General features: G+C 48.9%; 1 protein-coding gene across 4 annotated transcripts in view; it reads right to left on the bottom strand.

Annotated features, from left to right (window-relative positions):
- IFT172 (intraflagellar transport 172) overlaps positions 1–25,823 on the bottom strand; it is a 149,256-nt gene that overhangs the window by 47,770 nt on the left and 75,663 nt on the right. For all 4 annotated transcript variants that reach the window (XR_014710812.1, XM_084623126.1, XM_084623125.1 and 1 more), the window contains 5 exons: positions 22,925–23,092; positions 22,359–22,495; positions 20,398–20,505; positions 19,789–19,873; positions 18,849–18,941 (listed from right to left, as the gene is read on the bottom strand). Coding sequence is in view for 3 of the 4 variants with exons in the window: in XM_084623126.1 (XP_084479252.1) it covers positions 18,849–18,941; positions 19,789–19,873; positions 20,398–20,505; positions 22,359–22,495; positions 22,925–23,092 (591 nt within the window). In the remaining variant the exon portion in view is untranslated. The remainder of the gene's footprint in view (positions 1–18,848; positions 18,942–19,788; positions 19,874–20,397; positions 20,506–22,358; positions 22,496–22,924; positions 23,093–25,823) is intronic.

Below are 25,823 nucleotides of genomic sequence, written 5' to 3'. Positions count from 1 at the left end.
AACCCCTCTCTCTCAGGGGTAAAGGAAAGAGACTCCAGAGCAGCAGAGTGGTGTGGGAGTGGGAGCAGTGGAAAGCCAGGGAGCAGAGCTGCGAAAGCTGCAACAGGAAGGATGCAGAGTCCTCTCAGCTCAGCAACAGGGCCCATAGCTCAGGGGACTGCGAGAGAAGTTTGATTTTGGAAACTCAGGCAGCAGCCTTGCTGGATCCGTAAGTCAGAGTGATTCCAGGTGGCTTGTGATTCACAGAGAAAGCACAAGAACAGCAGGTACATGCCCCGATATTTGCCATGAGTGATACTGCTGCTGTGTGCCCGACCCCTGAGGAAAAGCAAGAACACTCCAAAGCTGTGACAAAGTGGGATTTTCTGTAAGGTTTTTAAAAAAAGAAAAGGAGTACTAGTGGCACCTTAGAGACTAACCAATTTATTTGAGCATAAGCTTTCGTGAGCTACAGCTCACTTCATCGGATGCATTGGTTAGTCTCTAAGGTGCCACTAGTACTCCTTTCCTTTTTGCGAATACAGACTAACACGGCTCCTACTTTGAAACCTGTAAGATTTTTGTGAATGATGCACATGGTAGTGACTCCCTGGCCTAGGGGCTGATGCCATGGGGGCAGAAGGGGTAAAAAGCTGTCCTGGGGCAGAGCCAGAGACATGAGATCTTGTGTCAGGTAACTGTCTGGGGTGGGAGGAATGGATTGTTGAAGGACTGGCTGACACCAACCCACATCAATGGAGGATCCAGAAAGAGCCCCAAACACTGAACAACTAACACCTATCCAAGCGAAACTCCAAGACCCGTTCCTGCCATGAGATCTGAACTTTGTGTTGTCAAGATTTATGGGTCCCTCATTTGAGCCTTTGGTTACTTGCTCGCTGCTGCATCCATTAATGAAAGTGCCATTTCTGGTTGCCGTTACCTCGGCCAGAAGAGTAGGAGAGCTGCATGCCCCAGTGCCAGCCTAGCCTGTTCTGAGGTGCAGTCTGACCTACTGAATCAAAAGTGCTAGAGGCCATATGCCCCAAGGAGCCTCAGCTTCACGCTGTTGTGATCAAGTGAGCTTTCATAGCTGTAACAATTGATCCAATTGCCAAAACTATAACGGTTCAGAAAAGAACTAGATAAATTCATGGAGGATAGATCCATCAATGGCTATTAGCCAAGATGCTCGGGACGCAACTCCATGCTCTGTGTCCCTAGCCTCTGACTGTCAGAAGCTGAGTGTGGAAGACAGGGGATGGGTCACTTGATAGTTGCCCTGTTCTGTTCATTCCCTCTGAAGCATCTGGCACTGGCCACTGTCCGAAGACAGGACACTGGGTTAGATGGACCATTGGTTTGACCCAGTCTGGCCATTCTTATGGATTGTCTGAATCCTCAGGTCCGGAAGAAAAACTCTGGCTTGAGACAAGTCCAGTAAAGCCCTTATATACTATCCTCTGGACAGGGGAAAGGAGACATTCTCTGCACTGACTAGCAGTCCCAGAGCACTGAATGTTGACTGGATCAGGACTACACAAAACCTGGAGTCTGGATCACAAGCTAGTCATCTAGGTAGGGGTAAACTTGAATACCTGATCTTCTCAGGAAGCCAGCTACTACTGCCATAACTTTTGTAAAACCCCTGGGAGTTGCTGACAGGTCAAATGGTAGTACAGTGAACTGCTGATGATTTTGATTTACCACATATCTGAGGTACTTCTTGTGAACTTGGTTGACTGCCACATGGAAGTAGGCATCTTTTAAGTCAAGGTTGGCACACCAGTCCCCGGATCCAGGGAGGAGATAACAGAAGTTAGGGTGACCATGAGAGACTTTATCTTTTTTAAGAATATGTTGAGTTGACACAGGTTTAAAACTGGACTGAGACTGTCCCCCTTCGCTTTTGGGTTTAGGAAGTAACAGGAATAAAACCCCTTCCCTCTTGGACAGTGTAGAACCTCTTCTTTGGCCCCTGAGCGAAGGAGAGATTGCAGCTCCTGGAGAAGGAGCTCCTCATAGGCGTGATCCCTGCAGAGGAATACAGGCGGGGAGGGAGAGGAAGAAACAAACTGAAGGGTATATCCCACTTCCACAATGCTCACGTCCCACTGGGTGAAGTAAGGTGGGAGCAAGCACTGAGGAAGTGGAACAGATGGTTTGCAAATGTGGGGGAAGTAGGATCTGGAGAGATGGAGACTGGCATGGCGTCCTCGACTGGCCCATCAAAATGACTGCTGGGCAGTTCCCAGGTGTCTTGAAGGGCCCAGAGCTGGAGCCAAAGTAACAGGAGGGAGAGGCCTGCACGTCTAACCCCTGCACTTCTTTTTTGACAGGTCCTGACAAGGAGGTGGAGTGGAAAACCAGTGGATCTGCTGAGGTCAATAGTGCTTTCTGACCCGGCAGGCAGGGCCGGCTCACAACATTTGGCACCTGTGGCGGGGAGCTCAAATGACGCCCCCATGTCCCCTTGCTTGGGCCAAAACTTTGAAAGGTCTCAATTCTGCCTTCTTCCTGCTCTACTCCTCTCATGGTCCTGCTCTGCCACCTACCCCAATAAAGGAGAACTAACAACTTAAAAGGCCTTGTTCAAAAATTTTAAGTAACACTTCACTTTCTAACGCCGGAACGGCAAATGTAACTTTTCTTGTCTGCCTAGTAAACACTGGCATGTTTATCTGTTTGAATAATCAAAGTGGTGCCTTCTTGGCTGCAAAGATTTGAGCTGCTTCCTGAAGGTCCACAGTCTGGGCCAGCTCATGCTCTATTGAGATGGTTGCAAAGCCAACTAGCTTCTCCTGTGTCACTGTGGAGCACAGATGTGTTTTTATTAACTTCAGCTTGGAGAAGCTGCGTTCTCCACTGGCAACTGTTACAGGAAGTGTTAGAAGTATGCGCAGAGCAACAAAAGCATTTGGAAAGAGGGTGGTCATCTTATTTGTGCACATATATTCCAGAACAGCCTTTGGAGTTGATCTTGCTGAAATGTATCTTGAAAGGGCTTTCAGTTCATCACCGAAATCACTCACATCAATATCGTGCATCTCATCATGTGTAAACACTGTCTCTAGTGCCCTGCATTGCTGGTGTAGGTCTTCTTCAGGTATAGTGAGGAGTTTTGGAATGTCATACAACATCCCAAATATACTGCTGTGTTCATAGAATCATAGAATATTAGGGTTGGAAGGGACCTCAAGAGATCACCTAGTCCAACCCCCTGCTCAAAGCAGGACCAATCCCCAATTAAATCATCCCAGCCAGGGCTTTGTCAAGCCTGACCTTAAAAACTTCTAAGGAAGGAGATTTCACCACCTCCCTAGGTAACGCATTCCAGTGTTTCACCACCCTCCTAGTGAAAAAGTTTTTCCTAATATCCAACCTAAACCTCCCCCACTGCAACTTGAGACCATTACTCCTTGTCCTGTCCTCTTCTACCACTGAGAATAGTCTAGAACCATCCTCTCTGGAATCACCTCTCAGGTAGTTGAAAGCAGCTATCAAATCCCCCCTCATTCTTCTCTTCTGCAGACTAAACAATCCCAGTTCCCTCAGCCTCTCCACATAAGTCATGTGTTCCAGACCCCTAATCATTTTTGTTGCCCTCCGCTGGACTCTTTCCAATTTATCCACATCCTTCTTGTAGTGTGGGGCCCAAAACTGGACACAGTACTCCAGATGAGGCCTCACCAATGTCAAATAGAGGGGGACGATCACGTCCCTCAATCTGCTCGCTATGCCCCTACTTATACATCCCAAAATGCCATTGGCCTTTGGAAAGAGTTCCTTGAGCTGCATGAAATGTTCTTCAACTGACTGGATTGCATAATGTAGCACCTGGTTAAAGAATTCAACTTTGAATTGTTATCTGGAGTATCTTATGGGATTATCCCGTGCCTCGTAATCAAAATGTCTTCTTCTTCGGTAACTCTTGTATTCTTGAATGGGTGGGAAAATAGCTTCAGTGTGAAGTTCCTCTGCCAACTTCTGTGCACTTTTCAGAACGTTTTGAAATCCCTCATCTGACCAGTAAGACTGTAGGTATGACTTTGCTTTGTCCAGTTGTTCCATTGCTCCAGATATATCAAGGTCAACACCTTGGAGTCTTTTGCTTACAACATTTATTTCAAACAGAATGTCATGCCACAACACTAAGCCACACAGAAATTTGAAGTTATGTTTGTTTCTGGTGATTCCGTTTCCCTCTGCCACTGTTCTCCCACGAACAGTTCCTGTCATAGCATTATCCTCCATAATGGCAACTATGGCATCATCTATCTTCCCAATTTGGCGGTTGATAGGCTTTATCGCCTTCACTCAACTTTCCCATCGTCTGGCACTCAGTGGTTTCAGTGTCAGAGAGGATGTTCCCAGATGTTGCTTCAAAATTTGCCATTGATGAGTTGATGCAGAGAAAAATACATCGATGCTTTGAATTACATTAAAAAATTCAGCAGCCTCACGAGAAGCTGATGCTGCATCACTGACCACCAAGTTCAATGAATGAGAACTGCATGGGACAAAAAAAGCTCGAGAGTTTAACTCTCGGATCCATGTCTGCACTCCTCTGTTCCGTCCTCTCATGTTGGCACCATTATCGTAGCCCTGACCTTTCATGTCAGCTTTCGCAATTCCCGTATCTTCCAGCTTTTTAAGAAGCACATTTGTCATACCAGCTCCGGTAGTATCATCAATGTCAATAAATTCTAGGAAATGCTCTCTGACAGACACCATTGCAGGGACATTGTCACTAGGTTCTGTTGTTGTTACAAAACGCACCATTAAAGTCATTTGATCCTTATGGCTGATGTCAGGTGTGCCGTCCAGAATAACAGAGTAATATCTTTCAGAGTAACAGCCGTGTTAGTCTGTATTCGCAAAAAGAAAAGGAGTACTTGTGGCACCTTAGAGACTAACCAATTTATCTGAGCATAAGCTTTCGTGAGCTACAGCTCACTTCATCGGATGCATACTGTGGAAAGTGTAGAAGATCTTTTTATACACACAAAGCATGAAAAAATACCTCCCCCCACCCCACTCTCCTGCTGGTAATAGCTTATCTAAAGTGATCACTCTCCTTACAATGTGTATGATAATCAAGTTGGGCCATTTCCAGCACAAATCCAGGTTCTCTCACCAGCCCCCCCACCACACACACAAACCCACTCTCCTGCTGGTAATAGCTTATCTAAAGTGACCACTCTCCTTACAATGTGTATGATAATCAAGGTGGGCCATTTCCAGCACAAATCCAGGGTTTAATAATAATATTTTGCTGACTTCAGATCTGCCACAATCTTCTGTTTGACTTTTATGCCAGTAACTGTGTGATCTCATTTTGAATTGTTTTTCCAAGGTGGTGGGGTGTGTACATTTCTTGGGTGGTGACTCTTCTTAGATGCTCCTAGAGTACTGCACCAAACTCAGCCATCAGCGCCACAGTTTTAAGGAAGTTTCCACTGTCTGGCACATACAGCTGATCTGCAGTGCCACGCAGGGCTAGGTTTTGGGTAGCAAGCATTCTCACAATGGCAATGAGCCTTTTCAGAACATTTTGCCAGTAAAGTTGGCAAATCTTCTCTTGATGCTGATCATCTGTGGCGGCCTTTAACTTTAGTCTCATCTCAAGCTCTTTCCGCCTGTGGAATGCTCTCTGGTGATTTGCTGCCTTCTCATGGCATGCCAGATTTCTTGCCAGATTTTTCCAGTCCTTTGTTCCTGTAGAACCCAATGTGGCTGGAACATTAGACTGGAAGAGTTTGCAACAAAGACAGTATGCAGCATTCTGGGTTTTTGAGAACATAAACCATGGCCTCTTCACTTTGTCACCACTTGGGATTTCACACCAGTAACGTGTTGGATGGAAACTTCGATTTTCATTGTCTTTGGGGAACATGAAGTTTTTCACTTGCTGTGGCCCATGCAGTACAAGGAAGTCCCTCGGGCTACTGCTCAAGTGGGTCCACAGTCCTGGATCCTCTAGATGTAAGGAACTAAACTCAGCAGCAGCTGTTTCTTGCGCCTCCACCACACTCTTCTCTGATCTACACTTCAGGAATGTGCAGGGTTCCATCCATTTGAGATGGAGATACGGATGCTACAGTAGCTGCCAGGTCACCTGCACTCTGACTACCTGGAAGATCAGGCATCTCCTCACCACTCACATCCTCACTGGGGCTGGAAGGCTCACCATGAACATTTGTGTCTATGTATCTCGGGAGAGCTCCTTCCTGCTTAGACAGAAAAGCTTCCTTTGCTTTCTTTCTTTTTCTGAATGCTGTCCCAGAGGGGCATTTTCTTCTTTCACTCATGACTGGTGTTCTGGGACAGCTATAGTGGCTCTCAACACTCAATTGAAGGGGACAAATAAGCAGGCTGGTAGCAGCGCCTGAGTGAGGGAAGAGGTCAGCGTCTTAAGGGGCTAACTGGCTTCTACTACTTCAGTTGACTGCCTGTTCTCCCCAGGTGGGTTCAGGGAAGCAGCAGGAAACAGGAAGCTCCCTGAGAAGCTGGGGTTAATAAGTCCAGGCTCCTGGGGGTGCTAGAGAGGTACATAAGAGGCTCCTGCTCCTCTCTGTCCCTGCAGCTCCTGCTGCTTTCTGTTATTCCCCCTCACCTTTTCTCCTGCCTGCCTGTTATGTCTCTTGTGCCCTCCTTCCTCCAGCACAGCACTCCCCCATCTCTGTGCATCCAGAGCAGAGAGAATACAGATGCACCAGCAGCAGACACAATTTTCTGGGTCCTAGTGGTGCCTCCCCACAGTCTGGCACCTGAGGCAGCTACCTCAGTTCGCCTCATGGTAAGGCCAGCCCTGCCGGCAGGCATGTACAAGCCCACAGAGCTTGTTGTTCACTTCGTCTGAGAACAGAGAAGGACCCTCAAACGGCAAGTCCTGAATAGTACTCTGGACTTCACAGGGGAGACCAGAAGACTGTAACCATGAGGATCTCTGCATGGCAACAATGGAAGCCACGATTCTAGCAGCTGAGTCTACCACGTCCAGCTCAGCCTTCAGTGAGGTTCTCAGTACTCGTCTGCCCTCGTTCACCAGTGAAGAGAACTTCTGCCTTGCATTCTCAGGAAGCAGTTCTTAGAACTTCTCAATGGAGCCCCATACATTAAAATAATAGAATCAAAGAATCATGGGACTGGAAGGGACCTCATGAAGTCATCTAGTCCTGTCCCCTGGCCTCAAGGCAGGACTAAGTACTATCTAGACCACCCCTGACAGGGGTTTGTCATAAGGCCCCAGCAGAGCCTGCTGGTTGGCAATTCAAAGCTTCAATCCTCTAGTTGAATAAATGTTCCTGCCAAACAAGTCCAATCTCTTTGAGTCCTTTGATTTGGGGGGTGACAGCCTGATGCCCCATCGCTCTCTCTCATTAGCTGCTGTAACAACTAAGGACCCTGGAAATGGGTGGGAGTAAAGATATTCAAAGTCTTGGGAGGGCAAATAGTGCTTCTGCTCTGCTCTCTTTGAGGTGGGAGGCAATGAAGATGGGGTCTTCCATAGCAACTTTACAGATGCCAATATTGCCTCATTAATTGGCAGTCCCATCCTAGAGGGACCTGCCATTGATCAAACATCAATCAGGTGAGATGAGGACTCCCTGACTGCCTCGACCTGCAGCCACCCTCCCTCACAATTCCTGATCATGAAGGGTGAAGTTGCCTCTGAGGAAACTGCCTTGTCCGGAGAGGAGGAGGAGGAAGACAAGACTGGACGTGGTTCAATTTCTTCTACAGGCTGTTCCTCTGCTTTCAACGCCTCTTCTTGACGCTTGGTCCTGAGCCCAGTACTGGACTTGGTATGGGCAGCTCGGTGCAAGGACTCCCCGCCCCCCCCGAGAAGAGGGCACTGAGTAGGCACGATGAGGGGAGGATCTAGAAGTTGGGGGGAAAACCCAGGGGTTCCAACAAGCCACCGATATAGGCCTGGCCCCCAGTGATCTCCTGGGCAGATTTCCACAGAAGTGCCCATGTTGGGGTTACGCTGGTGGGTGGAGAGGAGGAGAGAGGGGGGATCTGCGGGATATGCTCCAGCACTGTGAAATACGAGACCCATTGTTGAGTCCGGCAGTGACGCTCCCCTTCCCTCTGACCATGAAGGGGCTGGCCCAGTGGGTGTTGGGGGCTGGGCACGGCATTGCCGGCATTGCTGGCTTCCCCTCAGACGATGCCGACGGGCCGCTTGTCCAGGAAGCAGGAACACCGCTGGTGTTGGTGCCAGACGGGCCAGTGAGGCCCAGGGATCTGACTCCTGCGCGGCCAGTGACACACAGCGGCAGAGAAAATTCCTGGCTATTGCCAAGACTTCCAGGGCTCTCGGCGCTGAGTCTGAGTCTGCCACTGCAGAGCTGCTACTTCTGGCCCTGCCCTCAAAGGTGCCCTCTCCGGCACCGAAGCCAACTGTGCCGACTTAGGCACGGATTTGGAGGGGAGCGCTTAGATTTCATATACACTCTATACCAGGCTTGCAAGGTGGAGCTCTTCCCCTGGTTGGTTCCTCTTTGAAAGACTTATATTTCTTCCTCGGCACAGGTGAAGGAGATCGCTGCCAGGACTCCAGCAACACTGGAGGTGAGCTTGTCACTGGAGTGGTAGCCCTTGGCACCGAGTTGGACCAGGACAGCTCCAGGAGCAGTCTGAATGCTGCCTCCATCAGCAGGAATTTCAGCCTTGCCTCCCTGGCCTTCTCATTCTAGGCTTCAATTCCCAGCAACCTGGCATGGGTCTTTCACACGTGATTTGCCCAGGCACTTAAGACAACCACTGTGTGGGTCGCTCACCAGCATAGGCTTTGAGCAAGAAGCACTTGGCTTGAAGCCCAGCAACTGGGGCATGCCTCGGTGCCGGCAGCAGAACACTGAAAGGGAGAAAAACAATAAAATCAACCCTCCCCCCTGCCCCCTTTTTTTTTAACCAAACAACTAAAACTTACTAACTATAACAACTGCTATACCACAACGATACTACCTACACCGCAGAGAGAAAGCTGTTCTGGCAACTAACAGGGGCTCCAGTGACTGCCACAGGCGGTAAGAAGGAACGATGGGCAGGCTAGCGGCTGCTCTGCCCTTCAGACCTGACTGCAGTGGTATGCAGCAGCAGAGGGTGCTCGAGCAGCCCAATGGATGCTGCTGAGGGGAAAAGCTTCCAATGGCCATGTGCTGGGAGCACAGATACGAAGAGTGGAATGCACATGTGCAATCTCTCGAAGAAGAAAAACAAGGTTAGACAAAGGAAACAGCAAGAAAATGGCGTAAGACCATAGAATCACAGAATCATAGAATATCAGGGTTGGAAGGGACCTCAGGAGGTATCTAGTCCAACCCCCTGCTCAAAAGCAGGACCAATCCCCAATTAAATCATCCCAGCCAGGGCTTTGTCAAGCCTGACCTTAAAAACTTCTAAGGAAGGAGATTCTACCACCTCCCTAGGCAACGCATTCCAGTGTTTCACCACCCTCCTAGTGAAAAAGTTTTTCCTAATATCCAACCTAAACCTCCCCCACTGCAACTTGAGACCATTACTCCTTGTCCTGTCCTCTTCTACCACTGAGAATAGTCTAGAACCATCCTCTTTGGAACCCCCTTTCAGGTAGTTGAAAGCAGCTATCAAATCCCCCCTCATTCTTCTCTTCTGCAGACTAAACAATCCCAGTTCCCTCAGCCTCTCCTCATTAGTCATGTGTTCCAGACCTCTAATCATTTTTGTTGCCCTTCGCTGGACTCTTTTCAATTTATCCACATTCTTCTTGTAGTGTGGGGCCCAAAACTGGACACAGTACTCCAGATGAGGCCTCACCAATGTTGAATAGAGGGGGACAATCACGTCCCTCGATCTGCTCGCTATGCCCCTACTTATACATCCCAAAATGCCATTGGCCTTCTTGGCAACAAGGGCACACTGCTGACTCATATCCAGCTTCTCGTCCACTGTCACCCCTAGGTCCTTTTCCGCAGAACTGCTGCCGAGCCATTCGGTCCCTAGTCTGTAGCTGTGCATTGGGTTCTTCCGTCCTAAGTGCAGGACCCTGCACTTAACCTTATTGAACCTCATCAGATTTCTTTTGGCCCAATCCTCCAATTTGTCTAGGTCCCTCTGTATCCTATCCCTGCCCTCCAGCGTATCTACCACTCCTCCCAGTTTAGTATCATCCGCAAATTTGCTGAGAGTGCAATCCACACCATCCTCCAGATCATTTATGAAAATATTGAACAAAACCGGCCCCAGGACCGACCCCTGGGGCACTCCACTTGACACCGGCTGCCAACTAGACATGGAGCCATTGACCACTACCCATTGAGCCCGACAGAACCAGCTCCTAAGAACAGCATCGCAGAGCTGTGCAGGGAGAGAGGGTTAAGCTTTGGGAAGTTAAACGAGGTGCAGCTGATTGCTCGCCTGGAGAAGGATGATTGGACCAAGAACCAGGATCCAGATACACGTGGGATTCCAAGAGAGTCCAAGGGCAACAAGGGCAGCCGCAGCAGTGCATCCTCGTGGCCCAATTCCCCGGTAGCAAGTGTCCTCATGGCCCAATTCCACAGTGCTAGATTTGAAGGGGCAGAAGTTGGTGCCGAGGGAGAAGAACCTTCAGCTGGAGAAACAGAAGCTGAAGAATTGCAAGAGGCAGGGACAGCATGAACTGAATTTGGAGATGCAGAGGAGCAAGAGGTTCCATAGAGGAGTATGTGTGGAGAGACCATGAGAAGCCAATTCCCCAGGGAATCTATGTACCAACTTGCCAAACAGACAGAGTGAATACTGGGGACTATGAACAGATCCAAAAGGCTCTACTGCTTAAGTTTGACTGGAAACCTGAGGCTTACAGGGAAAGGTTTCAGGGTGTACAAATGACTCAGGATATGATGTATACAATAGCTACCACCCTGATGGGAGGAGATGTCCACAAATGAGGTAAAGGTGCAGATGTTGCTACGTCGGAACATTTATATGGCCTAGTTGGGTTAGAGCAACTCTATGAGATATGTCCCCACGAGCTTAAATGTAGTTAGTGTAGAGGAAGCCTGAGGATCTGTGTAGTCCAGGCCAACTGGTGTCAGAAGTTGTGGACAGTAGGTCCAGGTATGAAAAGACAATAAGTCCAGAGGGGACTGGTCTAAGCATGGGTCATAGAGTCTCAGAATTTAAAGCCAGAAGCGACCACTAGACTATGTAGTTTGACCTCTTGTATATCACAGGTCACCAACCACCACCCAGCAAAGGCACACTAAACCCAACAACCCAAATGAGACCAAAGTATTACAGCCCACAGGAGACTAGACAATCATAGAATCGTAGGACTAGAAGGGACCTCAAGAGGTCTTCTAGTCCAGTCCCCTGAACTCAAAGCAGGACTAAGTATTATCTAGACCAGGGGTTCTCAAACTTCATTGCACTGTGACCCCTTTCTGACAACAAAAATTATTACATGACCCCAGGAGGGGGGACCAAAGTCTGAGCCCACCTGGATGAGGGGGCTAAAGCCAAAGGGCTTCAGCCCCAGGCAGGGGGCCTGTAACCTGAACCCCACCGCCTAGCACTGAAGCCCTCAGGCTTCAGCTTTGGCCTTGGGCGGTGGGGCTCAGGCTTCGGCTTCAGCCCCAGGCTCCAGCAAGTCTAAGCCAGCCCTGGTGACCCCATTAAAATGGGCTCGTGACCCACTTTGGGATAATGACCCACAGTTTGAGAACCGTTGATCTAGACGATCCCTGACAGGTGTTTGTCTAACCTGATCTTAAAAATCTTTAATGATGGAGTTTCCACAGCCTCCGCAGGTAATTTATTCCAGTGCTTAACCACCCTAACAGCTAGGAAGTTTCTCCTAATGTCCAACCTAAACCTCCCTTCCTGCAATTTAAGCCCATCGCTTCTTGTCCTATCCGCAGAAGTTAAGGAGAACAATTTTTCTCCCTCCTCCTTGTAACAACCTTTTATGTACTTGAAACTCTTGTCATGTCCCCCCTTAGTCATAGGGGATCACAAGCTAAATATGAGTGAACAGTGGAACACTGTTGCAAAAAAAGAGAACATCATTCTGGGATGTATTAGCAGGAGCGTTGGAAGCAAAACACGTGAAGTAATTCTTCTGCTCTACTCTGCGCTAATTAGGCCTCAACTGGAGTATTGTGTCCAGTTCTGGGCACCACATTTCAGGAAAGATATGAACAAATTGGAAAAAGTCCAGAGAAGAGCAACACAAATGATTAAAGGTCTAGAAAACATGACCTTTGAGGGAAGATTGAAAAAACTGGGTTTGTTCACTCTGGAGAAGAGAAGACTGAGAGGGGACATGAAAACGGTTTTCAAGTACATTAAAGGTTGTTACAAGAACGAGGGAGAAAAATTTTTCTCCTTAACCTCTGAGGACAGGACAAGAAGCAATGGGCTTAAATTGCAGCGAGGGCGGTTTAGGCTGAACATTAGGAAAAATGTCCTGTCGGAGTGGTAAAGAGCTGGAATAAATTACCTAGGGAGGTTGTGGAATCTTCATCATTGGAAATTTTTAAGAGCAGATTAGACAAACACCTGTCAGGGATGGTCTAGAGATAATACTTAGTCTTGCCTTGAGTCCAGGGGTTTGGATCAGAAGACCTCTCGAGGTCCCTTCCAGTCTTACAATTCTATGACTCTGTGTCCACCCTGCTAGTGACAAACTCACAAAATCTAAGGGAGGATGTGAAACTGTTCTGTATTGTGTTATGAAACCTGTGCTGTAAGAATCCTTGAAATGCCTGGGAAGAGAGCTACCAAAGGGGTAGGAAATCAGTTTTGGCACCCATGAATAACAACTGTGGGTTGAACTTCCCAGGTCTCTCTCGAAGAGGAAAAGATGTGACAAAATGGTAATTTCTATACTATTTTATGAGCATATTGTTGGCACGCGGTGTGCAGTGTTGTTGTAGCCGTGTTGTCTCCAGGGTATTAGGGAGACAAGGGGGGTGAGGTAATATCTTTTACTGGACCAGCTTCTGTTGGTGAGAAAGACAAGCTCTCAAGCTACACTTGCTAAACGAACTGTTCCACCTTGTATTTAGCTGTGACACTCTGAGTACCAGACCTGAAGAAGAGCTGTGCATAAGCTCGAAAGCGTGACTCTTTCACCAACAGAAGTTGGGTCCAATAAAAGATATTACCTCACCCCCCTTGTCTCTCTATGTGGTGACTTACTGGACTAAGGATTGCTAGCCAGTGGGTGTTAAAGGGCTGAAACCCTGCTCATGGGGCAGGGGCAGAGACAGAGACTTGAGATGTTTGTGTCACATAACTGTCTGGGGTGGGAGGAATGGATTGTTAAAGGTGTGACGTTATTGACATGAACTGTGACCATAAAGATCATTGTTGCAACCAAGGTCCTATAGTTGCACCAAATCTTGTACAAAGGAGGTCAAGAAAGGTGTCTACAGAAAGGTTTCAGAGTAGCAGCCATGTTAGTCTGTATCTGCAAAAAGAAAAGGAGGACTTGTGGCACCATAGAGACTAACCAATTTATTTGAGCATAAGCTTTCGTGAGCTACAGCTCACTTCATCGGATGCATGCAGTGGAAAATACAGTGGGGAGATTTATATACACAGAGAACATGAAACAATGGGTGTTACCATACACACTGTAACAAGAGTGATCAGGTAAGGTGAGCTATTACCAGCAGGAGAGCGGGGGCAAAAAACCTTTTGTAGTGATGATCAAGGTGGGCCATTTCCAGCAGTTGACAAGAACGTGTGAGGAACAGTGGTGGGGCGGGGGTGGGGTGGGGGGAATAAACATGGGGAAATAGTTTTACTTTGTGTAATGACCCATCCACTCCCAGTCTTTATTCAAGCCTAAGTTAATTGTATCCAGTTTGCAAATTAATTCCAATTCAGCAGTCTCTTATTGGAGTCTGTTTTTGATGTTTTTTTGTTGAAGAATCAATCATCAAGGATCTACAGCCTATCCTAAAGGACGATCCCTCACTCTCACAGATCTTGGGAGACAGGCCAGTCAAGTTTACAGACAGCCTCCCAACCTGAAGCAAATACTCACCAGCAACCACACACCACAACAGAACCACTAACCCAGGAACCTATCCTTGCAACAAAGCGCGTTGCCAACTGTATCCACATATCTATTCAGGGGACACCATCATAGGGCCTAATCACATCAGCCACACTATCAGAGGCTCGTTCACCTGCACATCTACCAATGTGATAGATGCCATCATGGGCCAGCAATGCCCCTCTGCCATGTACATTGGTCAAACTGGACAGTCTCTACATAAAAGAATAAATGGACACAAATCAGACGTCAAGAATTATAACATTCAAAAACCAGTCGGAGAACACTTCAATCTCTTTGGTCACTCAATTACAGACCTAAAAGTGGCAATTCTTCAAAAAAAAAAAAAACTTCAAAAACAGACTCCAACGAGAGACTGCTAAATTGGAATTAATTTGCAAACTGGATACAATTAACTTAGGCTTGAATAAAGACTGGGAGTGGATGGGTCATTAGCATCGCCTGCAAAAAGGTGAATCGTTCATGGATATGTGACTTGCCCAGGTGGCTACAAACTCCATCTTGTTGCTGTGATTTTGCACAGAAGAACAAAAGGGTTTCCGCCCACAAGAGAGAGAATATAAAAGTCCCTGGAAGCCCCTCCATTTTTGTCTTCAGCTGGCTCAAGAAATCGCCTCTCCACCCCTAAGAGATGCCTGAAAGAAACTGGAACAAAGGACAGTAACTACAGGAGTGTGAGTGATTGCTGGACCCAGACTAGGAAGGAGTCCAGTCTGTGAAAGAAGCTTATTGGAACATCTCTGGGGGTGAGATTTCATCTGCAATCAGTTTCTTACTGTATTAGGCTTAGACTTGTGTGTTCTATTTTATTTTGCTTGGTAATTCACTTTGTTCTGTCTGTTATTACTTGGAACCACTTAAATCCTACTTTTTATATTTAATAAAATCACTTTTTGCTTATTAATTAACTCAGAGCAAGTAATTAATACCTGGGGGAGCAAACAGCTGTGCATCTCTCTCTATCAGCGTTATAGAGGGCGGACAATTTATGAGTTTACCCTGTATAAGCTTTATATGGAATAAAACGGATTTATTTGGGGTTTAGATCTTATTGGGAGCTGGGTGTCTAGGTGCTAGAGACAGGAGCACTTCTTAAGCTGTTTTCAGTTAAGTCTGCAGCTTTGGGGCGCATGGTTCAGACCCTGAGTCTTTGTTGGAGCAGACTGGCATGTCTGGCTCAACAAGGCAGGGTTCTGGAGGCCCAAACTGGCAGAGAAAATGGGCTCAGAGGTAGTCTCAGAACATCAGGTGACAGTCCCTAGGGGGTTTCTGTAATCTAACCCGTCACAAAAGGACTGTCTGAAACCAACCCACATCAACAGAAGATCCGGAAAGACAAAGGGGAGCTCCAGGGACTGAACAACTGACCCCTATTTATGGGAAACTGACAAAGAGACAGAGGGGGAGGGCCAACAAATGGATTCCACAACTGCTTGGCTTTGTGATGTGCTGGCTTGACCAGGCTGGACTATGTCTATGCAAACTTAAGGACTTTTTGACGCTGCGTTCCAGCTAACTAACCCTGCTCTGTTTTGAAATAGCTGCCTGGTGTCACTGCAAATACCTGAGGAGGTGCATTGGTCCCTGAAGATTGTATGAGTCTCTGTAATCTATCTCAGATGGACTCACTGGGCAGGAATCACAGTGTGAAACAGTAGTGCTGGAGCCCAGAGGCTCAGTTTAGGAGATGTGGCGGCCACGTGGTCTTCCCTTAAGGAAGAGAAGGACTCTTGGGGGTCTGCAGGGGTTCCTCCAAGGGACTGCTTAAAAACGGGGCAGAGCACAGATCCTGTGGATCTGTGACAAAATGAAAGAGGCTTTTGAAGCCCATTTCATAGGTAGGCAGAATATTATGTGTGAAGGGCCAAATTTAATAGAGGGTGACAGGAACAAGGGGAAACAGTAGGGTTGCCAACAATACAAAGATTACACCTAGCAGAGAAACTGGAATGCATTAATGGCAGAAAGCAACCTGTACAGGAGATGTATCCACACATCTTCCCAGGGCCAGGACAGCTGTCAGGGGAGTTCAAAAGAAAACTGGTGCCATCAGTGACTCCCTTTGCTCTCACAGCCCCACACCGCATACCCACACACTGCTAGCAAAAGTCAAAGAATTAAAGTGAATGGAAGATATGGGGGTTTCCCAGACAGAAGAACCCACAGACTGGTGTGCAAGAATTGTTGGAGTATTAAAAGCCCAGTGGCAAAATCCAGATTTGCATGGACTTTACACAATAAAATAAACATGTGCAGACAAAGAAAAGACACATGCTTCCTGCAATTGACCAGGCATTAGAGATTAATTTATCCCTGCGGCAGGTACTTCAGAAACAGATGCTCTCCAAAATCCATGAGGGACACTAAGGTATAAACAAGTGCAAGGCATTTGCACAAGAATTGGGTGGTCTCTGAGAAGGCAAATTCAGACCTTCTTAGAAGGCTATGAGATATGTAATAAGGAAAGAAAACAATTGCCAGAGCCACTGCTCTCTACAAAGCTACACGACAGACCATGGCAGTGGGTAGCGACAGTTTTTCTGGAAAGGACACATACATTATTGTAGCTGATTGACTTGGTTATCCTTCCACAGAGTTCCTCAGCACAATCATCCAGAAACTAAAGTCAATATCTGCAAGACAGGGAGTTCCTGAAGTCCTCATGTCTGATAATGGGCCTCAATTCACCTCTGAAACATCCCTAGCGTTTGCACAGGACTTTGATTTTGAACGTCATACTAGCAGTCCACATTACCCCAAGAGCAATGGGGAGGTGGAGAGGTCACTGCAGACATTACAAAGACTTCTGCAAACATCAGTGGACCCACAGAAAGGACTCCTGGCATATCAGTCAACACTGTTTGCCTCTGGGCGACCTCCAGCAGAACTTCTGGTGCAGACAGTGACGGAGGCTTTTACCTGTGGCACTGACTCAGCTCAAACCTCACTGGCCCGACCTGAAGGAATTTTGAGACAGGGATGCTGAAATAAATGTTTGGCAGCAGCCAAACTTGAATGTTTGGCATAGAACAAAAGCAGGGCCTGGACTAAGACCAGCAGCAAAGTTCAGTGTAAAGGCTTGCAGACATTTGGAATGTGGCAGAAACTCCCAGATCCTACCGAGACACGATTCCAAGAAGACTTCTCTGGAGGAACTGGCTCCATCTTCATATTTCCCAACCCAACAGAGGATCAGGAACCTGCAGGTACTCTGTGAGGACATGAGAGCCTCTCTTAAGAACTCCACACCCAAACTCAACAGAAATGAGAACACAGTCTGGATGTGTGGCCACATCCCCGCCACACCAAGATCTTTAGAGTACTGCTCAGGACTATTTAAATGCAATTGAAAACTAATATAATAATAATAATAACTGTATTATAATAATATAATATAATATTATTAATATTATATATAATATTAATATTAATATTATTATTATAATATAATAATAACTGTATTAGTGTAAACAGTTTTAAGAAATGTTCAGTGTATTTTGAATTGCTGTGTGTAAATACTCCAGTTATTAATTTAGGTTTTAATCTTTTATTATAAAGAAAGGGAGGTGTGGAGTGGTTACAGAGCTTCTGTTCTCCATGAGAATTATAGCAAAAGTGAAAGTGATGTATTTTTACCATTTCTTGCAACGTGACTTACACGCCAGCAGCATAGGGGAGACTATATTATTGATCCAATAAAGAGGAAAGAAACAACGTGAAAGGAGCAGACAGACCAAATGTACAACATTAGAACAGTGCACAACCCAACTGGGAGACCAAAGCATCTTTGGAGGATAGGTAGGAAAAGCTGTGCAAGATGTGGCAAGACACAAAGCCACAGCTGGCAACAACCAGCAAAAGAAACACAATATAGGAGATTCATAGATATTTAAGTCAGAAGGGACAATTATGATCATCTAGTCTGACCTCCTGCACAACGCAGGCCACAGAATTTCACCCACCACTCCTGCGAAAAACCTCTCACCTATGTCTGAGCTATTGAAGTCCTCAAATCGTGGTTTAAAGTCTTCAAGGTGCAGAGAATCCTCCAGCAAGTGACCCGTGCCCCATGCTACAGAGGAAGGCGAAAAACCTCCAGGGCCTCTTGCAATCTGCCCTGGGGGAAAATTCCTTCCCGACCCCAAATATGGCCATCAGCTAAATCCTGAGCATATGGGCAAGATTCACCAGCCAGATACTACAGAAAATTCTTTCCTGGGTAACTCAGATCCCACCCCATCTAATATCCCATCACAGGCCATTGGGCCTATTTACCATGAATATTTAATTACCAAAACCACGTTATCCCATCATACCATCTCCTCCATAAACTTATCGAGTTTAATCTTAAAGCCAGATAGATCTTTTGCCCCTACTGCTTCCCTTGGAAGGCTATTCCAAAACTTCACTTCTCTGATGGTTAGAAACCTTCGTCTAATTTCAAGTCTAAACTTCCCAATGACCAGTTTATATCCATTTGTTCTTGAGATGCCACAAAATGAGACATTTTGGATGTGTTGTAGTGAGCAGCTCAAAAAACATAGGAAGGAACTTCCTGGTAGAGAGTTCTCCGGATGTTGCGTATGTCTCCTCACACTACATCAACAAATGAGCCCCCCATCCCCGTACCTCAGGGAAAAGGTCACAGCCAATTAATCAGATCTCTGCCCCCACACCCCAGGGCAAACCCCATAGCCAACGAATGAGCCCCACCCCCGCAGGGCAAACCCCATAGCCAACGAACGAGCCCCACCCCTGCAGGGCAAACCCCATAGCCAACAACAGACCCCCAATTCCCTTCCCTCACCTGCTCCAGAAAGATCATCTCTGCCAGCTTGTAATTCTTCTCCAGCATGGCCAGGCGGGCACGCACCTGGTAATAATCTGTGCCGTCCCCACCCTATAAACACACACAAACATCTCAGACGAGCTGGGGGATGTGGCACTGGGCATGGTGCAAGGGAGGTGGCTGTGGGGGGCCAGCAACTGACACCCCATGAGGGAGGCAGCTGTACGAAAGGGGCTCTGGGTGCCCCGTGAGGGAGGCAGCCAGCAGAGTTGGGCGCTCTGGGCACCTCGTGAGGGAGGCAGCCAGGGGGCACTCTGGGCACCCCGTGAGGGAGGCAGCCAGGGGGGCTCTGGGCACCCCGTGAGGGAGGCAGCCGTGGGGGGTGTTCTGGGCACCCCGTGAGGGAGGCAGCCGTGGGGGGTGTTCTGGGCACCCCATGAGGGAGGAAGATAGGGAGGCACTCTGGGCACCCCGTGAGGGAGGCAGCCGGGGGAGGGGGGCGCTCTGGGCACCCCGTGAGGGAGGCAGCTGGGGGAGGGGGGCGCTCTGGGCACCCCGTGAGGGAGGCAGCCGGGGGAGGGGGGCACACTGGATACACATGAGGGAGGCAGTGGGGGGGGCACATTGGGCAGCCTATGAGGGAGGCAGCTGGGGGGGCTCTGGGCACCCCGTGAGGGAGGCAGCCGGGGGAGGGGAGCGCTCTGGGCACCCTGTGAGGGTGGCAGCCGGGGGAGGGGAGCGCTCTGGGCACCCCATGAGGGAGGCATCCGCAGGAGGGGGCTGGGAGGCCTGGGTGAAGGACAATGTAAGCAATTCCCACACGGCTCAGGGTCTCCAGAGACCCCTGCCAGGCCAGTGTGATTGGCTGCACACTCTCCATGCCAGGGGATGTAGGTGTGGTGCACGCACTCACACACGCACACATGCTGCTGCACAGCAGAAGTGAAGTTTGACTCACGTATTCTTTGGCCACCTGGTCGGCAATCTCATTGGTTTCATGGAGGAATCGCGCCTTTGACACGTGGCCCAGCGCTGAGAAGCATCTGGGCAGAGTGAGGAGAGCAGAGTTACCAGCAGCATGGGCTGCCAAGCATATACTTGGGCTTTCATCCGCCCTCAGACCCAAAAGGTGAGGCGAGGGTTCAGAACACTGGGGCAGGTAGTCACAGCGAAGTAAGGCCAAGCCATAACACAGTCTGACTCCACTGGAGGGAGCTCGAGCCCCATGCTCTGCCTGTTTTCCACCCCCAAAGGGCCATGAGCTCTGCTCTGCAGGAGAGAGCGCCAGCCATGTGCTCTGTCCACATTGTGATCTGTAGCAGAGCTATGCTACATGGGGATGTGTCCCCCACCTCTGCCCTAGGGCCTAGGATGGTAAGATGGAGCCAGCTCCTGGGATGGAGAACACTGGGCACCTCACTGCAGGAACTCTGGCTCACAAGTAGCACTGAAAGGCACAGGATCCAGTTCTCCTTGGCTAGAACCTGGGCCACTGGGATCGGGCCTTTGGGGGGCGAGGAACCCCCAGAAGGAAAGGTACCAGGGCGTATTTGGTTCCTCTCTGTACCTCTCAGCGATGTGCAGCTGCTTGGCTTCCAGGGCCAGTCTGCTTAGGGTCTTCCACATGGCTTCGGTCTCCGTGGACATTTCCAGCGTCTCCAAGAATGCAGCTGCCCTGGGGAGAGGAGGGTTTGCAGCACATTAGAGAAGAGGGAGGTGGGTTACCATGTTACCCTGCAGCCGGGATTGGGGCAGGTCACTGTGAGGCCCTGGGGCTGAGCAGCCCTTCAGCTGGGCCTGTCCGAGGAGTGTCTGACGCATTTTCCCACTTTGGAAAACCCTGATGGATTTTGTTCCACACAGTCACCACCCTTCGCCCGTTCTGGCCACAGACAGGGCTCTAGCTGGTGCTATATTAACTGCTCAGTCCCTGTCCTGCATGTCACCCCAGAGGCTCCGAAGCCCATCCAGCCCTGCCGCCCACTCTCTAGCTGTGTCTGAAACCAACTCCCTCACGCAGGAACAGGCTGTGGGCAGCCCAAGGAGCCCCACCTGCTGGACCACTCTGGGGATCCCCTGAAAAGCATCGCAGCTCTGCTGCTTATAACAGTCACAGACACACCCTGCTGTTACTCCTCTGGCTACAGCAGGGAAATCCTGTCCCCCCTGAACTCCCAGTAACTTCACTGGGGCCAGCGTCTCATACAGCGAGCCTCTGGGTGCTGAGAACTAGGCTGGCTCTTTTCGACCATTTGGCAAGAAGCACAAAGAAGTGCCATGTTTTACCTCAGAAGCAGCTCAATACTCCTCCCCCCCCCCCGCAACCTACCTCCCACTGTTATGCAAACAGAGGAGCCAAGGTGAAGTTCCAGCCCCACAGACGGCATCTGCATCCATGCACAGGTCCATGTGGGCTCAAGAGGCTTTTGCAGAGCTTCCCTTCTCTGAGGAGACCTGACATATGCATGCAGCCTAGAACAGGCCCTCACACACATTGCTCAGAACCTGCACTCGTCCCTTTGCACAGGTTTAAGAACGTAAGAACGGCCAGACTGGGTCAGAGCAAAGTTCCATCTAGCCCAGTGTCCTGTCTTCCGACAGTGGCCAGTGCCAGGTGCCCCAGAGGGAATGAACAGAACAGGGAATCATCAAATGATCCATCTCCTGTCCCCATCCCCAGCTTCTGGCAAACAGAGGCTCCATCCCTGCCCGTCCTGGCTAAACAGCCATTGATGGATCTATCCTCCAGGAACTTATCTAGCTCTTTTTTGAACCCTGTTATAGTCTTGGCCTTCACAACACCCTCTGGCAGAGTTCCACAGGTTGACTGTGCATTGTGTGACAAAATTCTTCCTTTTTTTGTTTTAAACTTGCTGTCTATTAATTTCATTGGGAGCCCCAGTTCTTGTGTTATGAGAATGAGTAAATAACACTTCCTTATTTACTGTCTCCACACCCGTCGTGATTTTATAGACCTCTGTCCTCTCCTGCCTTAGTCGTCTCACATCTATTAGCACACACTCATCCTCTGGCTGTGCTCTCATATTTGCACACATATCCTAGGACATCACACCTAGCTACTGCACTCCCTTCTGCTACTTATACTGGGCTCAGGGAAGTCTGGGCAGATTCATTCTGTAAGCTGCCACACCACTCACAGCTCCTGGCTCCGCTCCCCTCCAGCTCTCTGGGGATTTTCTCTCGCTGTCTGGGACCCTCTTCTTCCCTTGAACGAAACTGGCACCATGTCTGGTGGCTGCCCTCAGACACTGGTCTTGCTTTGAGCAGGGGGTTGGACTAGATGACCTCCTGAGGTCCCTTCTAACCCTGATATTCTATGATCTCCCTCCTGCCCACGCCATTCTGTTCAGTGGCCAGTTGCCCTGTCCCCCACAAATCGCACCGTCTGGGACGGATGGCTCCCCCACACCTGCTCTTCATCACAACACCTCACTTCCACCCACCTTTTAGCTTCCTTGTGGACTCCACTGCCCACCCCGCCCCGGGTCGCTGGCTGCCAGGACTCACCTGCTATAGTCCCCATCATCAATGGCTGTTCCAAACTCAATGAGCCCCTCGTCCAGCGTGTACGACACTGTGTTCACCCCTTCTGCCACTATCACCTCAGTCTTCCCATTGCTCCGCTCCAGGTTCACGATATCCCCCTGAAAGAGTCCCAGACACCTCAGCACCTCCACTCTCAGCTCCCATTCCACCTTCCACTGTGCGAGGGGAGAGGGCTGGGAGCGCACTGGGACAGCTCTGCCTTAGTCTCCTACAGGTAGATGAGCTCAGCAGAACGGACCCCCCACTAGGCACTTGGGCTAACCCCACCGTCACATGCAGAACTAAGAGAAAGGCCATTTCGCCCAGTGAGCTCCCCCACTTCATCCGCCCACTTTCTGCTCTCTCTATCCCCTCCTGCCCCCACAGCTTTCAGGAGGGTCAGACCCCAGGCTTCCTCCTGTTCCCCTTTCAAAGCACCACCCCATCTGTTCTCGCTGCATAAAATACTGAGCTGCCCAGCGCCCTCCCAGAACTCCTACACATGACAGTGGGGAGCTCTGGGGGAAGTGAGAAGACTGGAATTTTACCTTCAGCGGGAACATGGTAACTCGCTCTGGGGCATCATTGTTGTACCAAATGCAGAGGCTGTTTCTGTTCTGGGCCACCACCACGTCACTGCCTGGGACCCACTGCACATAGGAGCAATAGTTCAGGATCGTGGCCTTGGTGCTGCTCTCAATGTCATAAAGCTGCAACTAGATGAGGAAAGAGACAGAATCAGCAGGGTCTGTGATTGGCCTGTGACCCACCCCCAGCGAGGACACTGGTGCCCTGCTTCCAGCCACATCTCACATCCTGAGCCAGGTCAGGCCTGCTCAGCACCTCGATGGGAGATTTTCTAGGCACAGACGTCTGCTGCAGAGACTGCGGTGAGTAGGTCAGGGAGGGGGCAAAGCACTACGGATCCCAAGGACCCAGTATGGTGCTAGGCTGTGCTGTGGGGCCATTCCCAGAGAGAGCCGATTGTGATGATCTGGGAAACCTGTCTTCACAATGTAACAAATTGTGTGTGAGATTATGAACTCCCTGTATGTATCTTTACCAAGCTGCATGCTCCAGTCTGAATATACAGCCCTCATATATTGAGTATTAGCCCTTAAGAAATCCAGGGTCTTTATTAACAACATGATTTTTAAGGTCTAGCAAAGTTATAAATAATCTCCCCGGCTGGTCTGCCAAAAGTGCTGGGCAGGTTTCGTTTGAGGATGAGGACTTACATGTGCATAGACAATCCAGGAAGTTTTTGGAAAGCGTAGGGGACAATTTCCTGGTGCAAGTGCTAAAGGAGCCAACTAGGGGGGGGCGCTTTTCTTGACCTGCTGCTCACAAACCGGGTAGAATTAGTGGGGGAAGCAAAAGTGGATGGGAATCTGGGAGGCAGTGACCATGAGTTGGTTGAGTTCAGGATCCTGAAGCAGGAAGAAAGGTAAGCAGCAGGATACGGACCCTGGACTTCAGGAAAACAGACTTCGACTCCCTCAGGGAACGGATGGCCAGGATCCCCTGGGGGACTAACTTGAAGGGGAAAGGAGTCCAGGAGAGCTGGCTGTATTTCAAGGAATCCCTGTTGAGGTTACAGGGACAAACCATCCCAATGAGTCGAAAGAATAGTAAATATGGCAGGCGACCAGCTTGGCTTAATGGTGAAATCCTAGCGGATCTTAAACATAAAAAAGAAGCTTACAAAGTGGAAGGTTGGACATATGACCAGGGAAGAGTATAAAAATATTGCTCGGGCATGTAGCAATGATATCAGGAGGGCCAAATCGCACCTGGAGCTGCAGCTAGCCAGAGATGTCAAGAGTAACAAGAAGGGTTTCTTCAGGTATGTTGGCAACAAGAAGAAAGCCAAGGGAAGTGTGGGCCCCTTACTGAATGAGGGAGGCAACCTAGTGACAGAGGATGTGGAAAAAGCTAATGTACTCAATGCTTTTTTTGCCTCTGTTTTCACTAACAAGGTCAGCTCCCAGACTGCTGCGCTGGGCATCACAAAATGGGGAAGAGATGGCCAGCCCTCTGTGGAGATAGAGGTGGTTAGGGACTATTTAGAAAAGCTGGACGTGCACAAGTCCATGGGGCCGGACGAGTTGCATCCGAGAGTGCTGAAGGAATTGGCGGCTGTGATTGCAGAGCCATTGTCCATTATCTTTGAAAACTCGTGGCGAACCGGGGAAGTCCCGGATGACTGGAAAAAGGCTAATGTAGTGCCAGTCTTTAAAAAAGGGAAGAAGGAGGATCCTGGGAACTACAGGCCAGTCAGCCTCACCTCAGTCCCTGGAAAAATCATGGAGCAGGTCCTCAAAGAATCAATCCTGAAGCACTTGCATGAGAGGAAAGTGATCAGGAACAGCCAGCATGGATTCACCAAGGGAAGGTCATGTCTGACTAATCTAATCGCCTTTTATAATGAGATTACTGGTTCTGTGGATGAAGGGAAAGCAGTGGATGTATTGTTTCTTGACTTTAGCAAAGCTTTTGACACGGTCTCTCACAGTATTCTTGTCAGCAAGTTAAGGAAGTATGGGCTGGATGAATGCACTATAAGGTGGGTAGAAAGCTGGCTAGATTGTCGGGCTCAACGGGTAGTGATCAATGGCTCCATGTCTAGTTGGCAGCCGGTATCAAGTGGAGTGCCCCAAGGGTCGGTCCTGGGGCCGGTTTTGTTCAATATCTTCATAAATGATCTGGAGGATGGTGTGGATTGCACTCTCAGCAAATTTGCGGATGATACTAAACTGGGAGGAGTGGTAGATACGCTGGAGGGGAGGGATAGGATACAGAAGGACCTAGACAAATTGGAGGATTGGGCCAAAAGAAATCTGATGAGGTTCAATAAGGATAAGTGCAGGGTCCTGCACTTAGGATGGAAGAATCCAATGCACCGCTACAGACGAGGGACCGAATGGCTAGGCAGCAGTTCTGCGGAAAAGGACCTAGGGGTGACAGTGGATGAGAAGCTGGATATGAGTCAGCAGTGTGCCCTTGTTGCCAAGAAGGCCAATGGCATTTTGGGATGTATAAGTAGGGGCATAGCGAGCAGATCGAGGGACATGATCGTTCCCCTCTATTCGACATTGGTGAGGCCTCATCTGGAGTACTGTGTCCAGTTTTGGGCCCCACACTACAAGAAGGATGTGGATAAATTGGAGAGAGTCCAGCGAAGGGCAACAAAAATGATTAGGAGTCTAGAACACATGACTTATGAGGAGAGGCTGAGGGAGCTGGGATTGTTTAGCCTGCAGAAGAGAAGAATGAGGGGGGATTTGATAGCTGCTTTCAACTACCTGAAAGGGGATTCAAAGAGGATGGCTCTAGACTGTTCTCAATGGTAGCAGATGACAGAACGAGGAGTAATGGTCTCAAGTTGCAGTGGGGGAGGTTTAGATTGGATATTAGGAAAAACTTTTTCACTAAGAGGGTGGTGAA

This window comes from Lepidochelys olivacea (assembly GCF_965140295.1).
Source record: "Lepidochelys olivacea isolate rLepOli2 genome assembly, chromosome: 3".
NCBI lineage: Eukaryota > Metazoa > Chordata > Testudines > Cheloniidae > Lepidochelys > Lepidochelys olivacea.
The sequence above is the reverse complement of the archived record's forward strand: the minus strand, read 5'-3'. Positions and strand labels throughout refer to the sequence as shown.